Below are 9,638 nucleotides of genomic sequence, written 5' to 3' on the forward strand. Positions count from 1 at the left end.
GCACAACAAGAGACCTACCAGCCCTGCACACACCACAGACTCCCCTGTTGAACACCAAGCCCTAAGCAAGGAACACAGAGCCACAGACCCCCAGCTGGTCACTGGCACGTGACCAGCAGTTATGAGTAAAAATAGCCAGTTTTCATGAACAATAAAGGAATTGCTCCAGCAGAACCACTCAGGCAGTTCCTGGCTAAAGCAGGAAATATTTTTCAAAATCCTCCACTCCTACAGGCAGCTCAACCATCCCACTCCCAATGTGCGCCTCCCCTCAATGGGGTCCATCCAATGTCCAAGGGGACACTTGAACAATTTAGGCTTCTACCTCACATTTCAGCTCCTTCAGCCCAGGGCTTAGGCCAGGCTGCACCCACCGTGGTCTGGGGACCAGCACTCTCACCTGAGCAGGTAATGCAGGAGATGCCTTCAGCACTCAGGTTGTATTTCAGGTCTAGCAGCACCTGGATGTTAGTGTCTGGCCGGAACAAGACTGGAGCACGGCTAGCTGGATGGAGGCGGCTAGCAAAGAATATGGACAGGAGCAAAACAAGGAGAAAGAGCCCTGCAAGGAGAAGCCCAGGTAAGTGTGTGGGACCCTACATGCATCTTGCACTTAGGGCATACTCAGACAGCAGAGGTGTGGCAGAAAGATGGTATTTTTCAACACGAAAAAGGAACAGTCCCTTTAGGGGCACTAGCGCTAGCTGCACACTAGCAGCTGGGCTTTCTTGTAATGAGCCCCATGCCTGGAAAACCCCATCAGGACTTCCCATTTCAGATCTGAGTGAGAGCAGAGGTTTCACTCAGAAAAGTCTCAGAGTTCCTCATGCAGTTCCCTTAAGGACTGACTGTTCTGGGGACACTCTTCCGCTGAGTTAGAAACCATCTACTGTGTCCCTTTTCTCAGTCTCTTGTCACTAATAATCAAGGCTTGGGGACTGATTGAGATGCTGTCAAACACTCTAAAATCCATGCAGGTGGAACACCCCCCTCCTTCCTTACCCACAATCACCCATCTGCTCTTCACTGCAGACCACAGCACCCAGTGTTCCAGCAGCTCCTGCAGATGAGTTATCAAATGACCCCGGTTGCTCTTCTCCGCAGGGAGCTGCAGATTTTCTGGCATCACAGATACCAAGGGGACATCCCCCATTTCCAGGGAGGCTATAAAGAGAGAAATCAAAGGCAGTCTCAGTGCTCAGTGTCATGAGTGTCCCTCAGAGCCTTCTGCTCTCCTTTACAAAATCTTCTGCAAGGTGCTGTACAACTCACTCAAGCTAAAGAGCTGGAGTAAGACCCAAGCAGAGGCAGTGACTTCCCAGGATGTCATAGGAAGCATCTTTGTCAAGTCACTGCCATGTGACAGCTACACTTTGAAATCCATAGCTCAGTCCAAAGCCTACACTTCAGACTGTTCTTCCTCTGCCAGATCCCACTAACATTGTCCATAAGGTCACAGGGACACTACATGCTTCTTCGGCCAAGGAAAAGTTGTCCCTGTCCCACTAGGTATGTCTTACAGCTAATTACACACAGCCGACCTCTTCCTGACTGCAGCCTGGCTCCCATCTCATCTCTTCACTCCAGCTCAGGGATGCCTAGGGAACAGCCCTCTTCTCCACGGGTGAGAAGTGGGCACTTGCTGTAGTGGGGTCGAAGTGTGCCTGGCATGCTGTACAGCTGACCCACAAACCATGCTTGGTCACCAACTGGAACAAGCAGCTTTGCTTCTTCACAAGTTACCTGATGCCCAGGGGCCCCTGGAGAGAAGCATCCTGCTGTTTACTCTGCTCAAGGGAAGGGAAGGGAAGGAGTTATTTCTATACGGTACCATTGCATGTGGCTCTGGCATACTAAGGAGGAGAGAGCTCTTGCGGTGCAGTGCCAAAGCTTAGTTGTCTGCCTGTCAAAGGCAGCGCAGAGCCTTCTCTGCACACTGCCATGGGACTGATGGGCTCTCAGCCACTGATCCATTTGCCTCCAGTTCCAGTTTGCTGCTGGGCCTGAAAGCTGCTCACCGCCCAGATCACTTCCGTTGGGGGTTTTAAAAGAAAGAGATCCCAGCAAGTTTTAAAAGCCAAGTACAACAGTGCATGACCCTGTAAGCACTGTTATCTTCGATCAGGTCTAGAGGATCATCTCCTGCTAACAACAGATAGGGAATTTATGGGCTCTTTTTCTAGATTGCTTATATGGTCTCAGGGAAGTCACTGCCCTCTTCTTGCCATGACGGAGGAGATGCTCTGAGGAGGTGATGCTGGAGAATAACAGTGCTCTGTCTCCTGCTTCCCAAATGCAGTGCTCTGAACGGCAGGGAAGAGGGGAAAATTCTTTACTCAAAGGCAAGCTGTCCTGGTGCTATGGATTAGATGTTTGATGGCTACATCCACGTCACAATCAGTGATTCCAGGCAGCAAGTACAATCCACATTAGGCCCAAGAGGATTAGCAAAGTAGTTAGAAAGCATGTGTCAACACTCACTGAAGATCTCAAAGCAACTTACAACCATTAGTGAGTTCAGACTCCTACAACCTCCTGTGACAGCATCATCTCCAGCATAAAAGTAGGGAAACTGAGGCATGGACCAGCGGCAGGGACAGGAAGAACCGCAGGATGAACAGGGCAGTGTGGTCCCCCTGAAGGCACTACACAGCAGGCACATACCAGGCTCCTCCTCCACACTGAGCAGTGGGATGTCATCATCAAGATAGGGAAGCGTCTCTCTGGCTGCTCTGGAGGTGGCCGCCGAGGCAACGAAGAGATCTTCAGCCAGGTGCAAGGCACTCTTTTTGGTGCACTTCTGACTACAGCTGTATTGGAGCAGGGAAGCAAAGGCATGAGTTTTAAGCCACATACCCTGCAAAGAGTTACCAGTGGGCTCGTTCAGTGACAAGGAGAGCAGCAACAGCCTGCTCTAATTACTCGGAAAGACAACCGGCACTGCCATGAGCAATTTCCATTGCTAAGTGCTGAGAGGTCAGGGGCTGAGCTGCTACGGCAAAGCAGGAGCAGGCTGGGCTGGATACACGGAGCAGGGCTGAGCCACGAACACTGGGCGCTGAGTGACGGGAGTTTCAGCAGTTCATCTCCCTGCTAATGAATTAAATCAGGCCAGGTCATCTGCGCTGCTAAAGAGCAGGGGAAGGGGAAAGGTGCTGACTTTCAAATACAAATCTACATGCCCTGCTTGTGCTCACAGGCAGGAGCAATGTGGATCTGTTTGCCTTGCAGGGCTTGTGTTTCCACAGCTTCAAGGTTTAGCTGCACCGTAAGTGCTCTGAGGACACAAATGGCTCCAATACTCCATGGCATTCAGCAAAGAGGCATGACTGGCATTGCTGAGTCTGGCTCCTGGAGGCACCTGTGCGTACACCAGGGGGAATGAGACTGGGACCCGGCCCTTCCATTTTGCTCCAATCTGGAATGGCAGAAATTAAGTTTCCCTTCTGTTAGAAGCTAACAGGGAATGGCAAATCCAAGCTGCCTGAGAGGGATGAGAATAACTGAGAGGACAGGGCAGGGATTTGCACACTACCTCGTGTGTTCCACAACAATTTCCCACCCACACAAGGAGGCTCCAGGGCTCACCTGGTTTGGCAGGAGCTCTCTAGTGGGGACACATAAAGGGTCCATATTCCAAGAGCAGCTGGCATGGTGAAGAGCACAGCTACCCAGCAGCAGGACACAATCAGCGACATGAAGAGTCCAAAGTCATGCACAGCTGGGATCTACATGAAGAGGGAGAACACAGAGTTGGGATCAACTGGGGCAGGAGACCTGGAGAGACACCAGGCTAGAAAGAGATATCTGGAGGAACCTGAGAATAGCACACGCGGAGCTCAGTCATGGTAGTGTGCAAACCTGGTAGGTAAAGTGCTGAGCCAGAGCCTGACAGCCACTGGATTCTGTTTGATCAGTGGCACAGGAAATATTGCCTTGGATGCCGATACAGGTGGAGTGTCTACTGCCTTAGAGCAGGTAAGGGACAGCTCTCTAGGGCAAGCAAGTCTGGCATGCCCCTGTGCTGGAGGAGAAGACAGAAGGATGGTGCTGGCATCTTCCCTCTCTATTAGGCCCTCCGGCAGAAACAGAACGCCCCAAATCCCAAAGCTGCAGTGTACCTGAGAGAAGATGTTGGCAGCATATGCTGCAGCCGTGGTTAGGGAAGTGAAGAAGGTGGCCTTCCCTGCTGTCTGGATAGTGTGGATCATGCGCAGTCGCAGGTCCTTGAGGTGGGTGGCTTGGCGGTAGGTGTTGATGAAAACAAAGACATCGTCAACCCCTGGGAAAAGAGGGGGAAGATTTTGATACTTTGCTCACAGTAGGGACACATGCTAAAATCTAATTTCCCCTCAACATCCGACCTGCAAATATTTCACTTACAGGTAATGGAGGGAAAGCGCCCAAAAACTCAATCTGCATTTGCCACCATCACCTTTCTCTCCTGCAGGCAGGAGTTATGGCAAGGCAGCACAGGCAGGTTTTGAGTAAGGACATGCTTACCGATGCCCACAATGACAAAGGCAGCCACACCATTGAGTATACCCAGGTACTGGATCCCAAATACGACGTGGTACAGGAAGAGAGCCACCAGGCAGCTTAGCCCAATACTGGCAATGCCAAAGAATGACAGGAACACTATAGGAGGAAAGGAACATGGAAAAAATAGCACTGCTGGCCACCCCCTGGGAGAAAAGACACCTCCCACCCACCCTGTTGGGATACTGGTTCCCAGGAGTGTATTGGTGACAAAGGATAGCTCAGGGCTGCAAGAGTACCGCTTGCAGACTCCTTCCCATGAGGCCCATGAAATTACATCAGCTTTACACTAGTGTCAGTAAGATGGGAATTGGCATCTTATTCCTGTTCTCCTGTGAGCCTTCCCCACACCCTGCCCACAAATCTCTGCTCTGAAGAATCACACTTGCATGACCTTCGGCATGCTGCTGTGCCACAAAGCCAGGTTGGTGTCAGGGCCTCAGAGCCCCTCTCCTGGGGCTTGCACAGACACAGGGTGTCATGGCACATTTGGATTTGTGTGAGAGCAGGGCAGCCGTGACTACAGCCTACCTGAGCAGGAGGTAAGGATGTAGACCAAGACAGCTATGCAGCTACTGCTGATGAAGGCCAGCAGCATGTCGTTGTTGAAAGTCCTCCTCACTTCATAGTCAAACAAATCCGTTCCTCCATACAGCACCTGGACTTTGCTAGGGTGGGAAGATATGAAGGAAGGAAGAGGAGTAGGAACAGTTGAGCGTAAAGGGAGCAGAGCCAGGGCATTTAAAGCACAATGGCTCTCCCAGAGCCAAAGGAGGTCACTGCTCTAATAAACTTGGCAGTTCCCTGAGGAAACAGCTCAGAGTGGCGAGAGCAGGTTGAACAAGGTTGCTGCTGGAGGTGAGGTTCACACAAGAAGGGAGAAAAATAAAAGAGCAGGGCTAATATTTTTTAAATTCCTAGAGTGCATGGTGGGTTTTTGGCACTAATAGACAGCTCTTGAAGCCTCCAAAGCCAATTCCATCTGGAATCCTAATCATTATTTATTATATTAAGCACAAAGGTAATAACCAGTGGATTCAGGCAGAGTGAGAGCTTATCAGAAACCATATGATTTACCAGCTTCTGGAAGCAGGCTCTGACTGGAAGTAATCCAAGATAATTTAACCAGGAGTACAATGACACTGCATCATAGAAGGCTATCAGGAATGTGAGCTTCAGAATCGAGCCTTGGCCCCAAATCCCTTTCAGCTTCCCATAACTGCAACCCGCTCTGCCAGCCCATTGCTGAGAATGCCCCGTGGCTGCCTGCTCTCAGGGCTGACACGGGCTGGCTGCGTATCACTCTGCTCTTGAAGACTGGTATCCCTTCGTTCTGGGAGCTATTGAGATTCAGAGCAGTAGAGAGTTGGAGACCGAGAAGTACACTGACACTGGGACTTGCTGCCTTCCCTCAGCTGTCTGGATACTGGGCTACTCTTTTAGCCCTTTTAGCTCTATTTCACCATTTCCCTCTAACAAGCACTGAGCAAAGCTCTATTCAACCAAAGTCATACAGACCTGGTGGTGAAAAAAGCCTGCATTTCCCGAAACTTATCCTGCCCTGAAACTCTGCTCCCCATCTCTCTCTGTACAAAGAGTGAACACTTTGGGAAGGAATTACACTGGCACAAGCAAAAGCAGAATCAGATCCACAGGCTGACGCCTTGAGTAAGGACAATCTCACCCCCTGCACCAGACCAGCTGGGGCCAAATTCAGAGCAGGCAGGCAGAGAAGCAGCTCTGTTGGAGCCAGTGGAATTGGACTTGTGAGATGGAAGCAAATAGATCCAATGCCAGACAGGGGCCAAGTGGAAAGTCAGGCACTGGATTCGATCTTTGGCTCCCTTTCGTTGTCTCTATTGATGTCTCTGGCATGTTGCTGCAGTAGGAAGTGGCATTAAAGGGAAGCATATGAGTGGTTTTCTGCCATATGCTCCCCGCCCTCATTCACAGCACTGTGCCTAAGCCCTACTTCAAAGGAGATGCTTTTTCTCCTTTGTCTGGAGCATTACACCACGGTCACCGTTTGAGACTGACCAGCAGCCTGAACAGGCATGCCAAACCTTCTGTGCCTAGTGCCTTCCAGGTGAGACTGAATGTTGCACGGCTGTCGGAGCAGAGCAGGCACATCTGCCCTGTGCAAACCTTCACACAGAGCTTTTACACCCTGAAGGGCCTATTGCATCCACTCCTTTAGTGGAACAGAAAGCATCATCCTCTCCAACCTCTGCCCTTCCCTGCTCTCGCCTGCTCCCAGCAAGGCACCTGCCCTGTCTGCGCACACCCTCACCTCGTGGACTGCTTGGCCAGCATGGCCACGTAGGTGATGACAAAGTTCTGGAACTTGCGACGCTGCTCCTCCCAGCGGTCCTCCACCGAGTAGTAGTTAGGCAGTGGTGCCCCAAAGAGGATTTCACTCCGCAGCAGGGAGCTCTTCATGTTCTCGGCAGACAAGCCCTCATCCACGTACCAGTAGAATTCAGGGTGGGTCATGGCCAGCTCCAGAGACCCTGCAGGAGAAAGCAGCATCACTTTTGTAAGGTCCTGCTTGGTTGACTTGGCAAGGCACAGGGTCTACTGTGACAAAGGGAAACTAGGAGTAATCCTGTCTTTCATCAGAGTAATGCTGACTGCTGCTGCCTTGCAGAGAGCAAGGAGGGCTGGGGAAAGCTGGATTGCAATGACTCACATTCCACTTCTGCTTTGTGACTCTGCTTGCAATGTTGCCTACGTGCAGTTCCCGATCAGGGACACATCTTCCACCCAACTGTGATCTGAACCACATCTCCTCCAAGCAGCAATGCACACAATATCCCCATCAATACACTGTTGCATGCACTTGGTTCTCGTACATTGGCGCAGTATTTGCTCCATCACACTGAGACGCACAAGAGCTAAACAACGCCCACAGAGCATGAGGAGTCCTGGCTCTCCTGTGACCTGGTACCTCTGACATCTGATGGCATGAGGGATGCAGAGAGGGAGGCACTCAGCTAGTTCTGAGTAAGAGACATTGCCTCTCTACCCCCAAAATCCAAGTTCCCTTGAGTTCACACCAGAAGGACCCAGAAACTACGCTCTTTCCTGTTTTGGTAGCAGAACTGTTACTCACCCTGGAGCAGATGGAGTTAATTCTTTGCCTGCTCCCTGTATAGCTCCTGGACAGCTATCATCTGCAGCCTTCGCTTGGGAGACAGATGGAGGCTTCATCCTACAGCCACATCACACCCACAGACTCCTCATGATTCACCTCTTTTTCACAAACCAGAGCCTCTGCTCTACTAGAGGGTATGGAGCTGCGAAGAGGAGGCAGGGCCTTCCTCCTCCTCTCCTTGTAGGAGCCTTTCCAGCTGGTGACTGACAAGCTGCCTTTCAAGCTCCAGAGCAGCCCACAGACCTCTTGCATCTGCTCTGTTGTGCATGGAAGCTCATCCCTATTGTCTGTCCAAGACCTGACATTCCTCTAGTCAGCCGCAGACGTTTACAGGGCACAAGGGTCAGTAGAAGACATCTGTGCAATTCAGGACTCCCCCTCATTTGTCCCTCTCACTTGCCTGTTGGGGCCTGTGTGACCCATGACTGGAGTTGCCAGGGCTTTGCTGAAAGGGTTGAGAGGGGCCCTAGCGCAGAAAAGACGATTCCTCAAGGCACAACATGCAGCATCTTCCTCTCTGCACAAGGCAGTCACCCCTCTTAGCTCCACACCAGTAAGCGACTGCCTGAACTTGCAGGAGATGCACGACTTATACCTGCCAGCCCTCGCCCACGACCCTCAGCTCACCTTGGATGTCAGCAAGGTCTTGTCCCATGCCATCATAGTAAATCTTCCCTCCTCTCTCAGTGGGGAAGAAGTAGGTCATGAGGGAGCTGGGAGGGGAGCAGTAGGAGTAGGAGCCCAGGGGCAGGTCCTTCAAGACCTCGTGGGGCTTCCAGCAGAACTCCCGGAAGCGAGGGTGGTCCATGATCTTGCGCTCAACCTCATGGATGGTAACCAGGCGCTCAGTGGTGAAGATGTTGTTTTCAGAATCCCCCCGAGCCAGAAAAATGAGCTCGATGCGCCAGTGGGCATGTGTCTGTGTGTTGGCGCTGATGTAAGTGCTGGAGTAATCCCAGCGTGGGGCACCCCTCCCAGTTCGGGAAGTCGGGTTTCCTGGGTTCAGGTGGGCACGGGGCTTGGGGAAGCTTGTCCTGCCCTCCGGGGTGCTGCGCTTGACCCGTGCGCTGACCCCAAGATGGGAAGCATTGAGGTGAAGCTGCTGGAGCTGCTCAAAGATGAGCCTCTGCAGGGTTTCAGAGGTAAAGTCAGCCAGGTCCCGGCGGTTCCTCCCCCACGACCCAAACTGGGACTTGAGGGCCAAGGCAAGCGCATCGAAGCGCTGAGAGGACTCGTGGTTGCGGATCTCAAAAGCATTGTAGGAGATGTCAATATCCAGGGCCGGGTAGTGGAGGAACATGACAACAGCAAGCACGGCAGGGATGGCACAGCCCAGGAAAAGGATGAAGCCAGCGCAGTACGGGTTGGTAAATACCCAGCCAACAATATTCCAGAAGCCAGACACGGGCAGTGTGACACGCAGGGGCCTGACTCTGCATGGGCTTTTCCCACAAAACAGAGCACCCTCTCGCCTCTTCCGGGAGCTGAAGGCTACCTCTTCATCTTCCTCATCTAGCCAGGCGTCCTGTAACAAGGGGTCATCCTCTGTGTCCATGTCCAGCGCCTGCACAAAGGGGCAGAGAAAAGCACTTAGCAAGGTCCATAATGGGTGTCACCAGGCACAGCCATGAATCCATAGCAGTTGCCAAAGGGTCTCAGCAGCAGAGCCGGGGAGGGAGGCACCCTCCAGCTCTCCCAGCCCTGCACCCTCTGCAGCAAAGCATGGCTCCTTTCAAACCCCACAGATTTGCTACAGCCACTGAAAGAACAGGCTCGCCATGGGGTATCCCACACTCTGCCTGGCAGGGGAACCAGAGAGGGAGAAGTTCAAACGAGAGTCCCAGAGCTCAGGGCTCCGGCAGAAGAGGGCTCTGCATGGCTCCAGGAACACGGGGCACAGAGATGGCAGGGGATTCACAGTACGCTGCTCAGACTGCAGCAGCAG

The 9,638-nt window shown here is 52.2% G+C and overlaps 1 protein-coding gene across 2 annotated transcripts in view; it reads right to left on the reverse strand.

The window, feature by feature from the left end:
* PTCHD2 (patched domain containing 2) overlaps positions 1-9,248 on the reverse strand; it is a 17,689-nt gene extending 8,441 nt beyond the window's left edge. For both annotated transcript variants that reach the window (XM_009695186.1, XM_009695185.1), the window contains exons 1-9: positions 8,321-9,248; positions 6,830-7,049; positions 5,071-5,207; positions 4,504-4,638; positions 4,122-4,282; positions 3,589-3,728; positions 2,665-2,810; positions 1,003-1,164; positions 401-562 (exon numbers count right to left, since the gene is read on the reverse strand). In XM_009695186.1, the coding sequence (XP_009693488.1) occupies positions 401-562; positions 1,003-1,164; positions 2,665-2,810; positions 3,589-3,728; positions 4,122-4,282; positions 4,504-4,638; positions 5,071-5,207; positions 6,830-7,049; positions 8,321-9,248 (2,191 nt within the window). The remainder of the gene's footprint in view (positions 1-400; positions 563-1,002; positions 1,165-2,664; positions 2,811-3,588; positions 3,729-4,121; positions 4,283-4,503; positions 4,639-5,070; positions 5,208-6,829; positions 7,050-8,320) is intronic.
* Positions 9,249-9,638: the final 390 nt, after the last annotated feature.

The sequence above is a fragment of the Cariama cristata genome, unplaced genomic scaffold (assembly GCF_000690535.1).
Source record: "Cariama cristata isolate BGI_N322 unplaced genomic scaffold, ASM69053v1 scaffold16652, whole genome shotgun sequence".
Taxonomy (NCBI): Eukaryota; Metazoa; Chordata; class Aves; order Cariamiformes; family Cariamidae; genus Cariama; species Cariama cristata.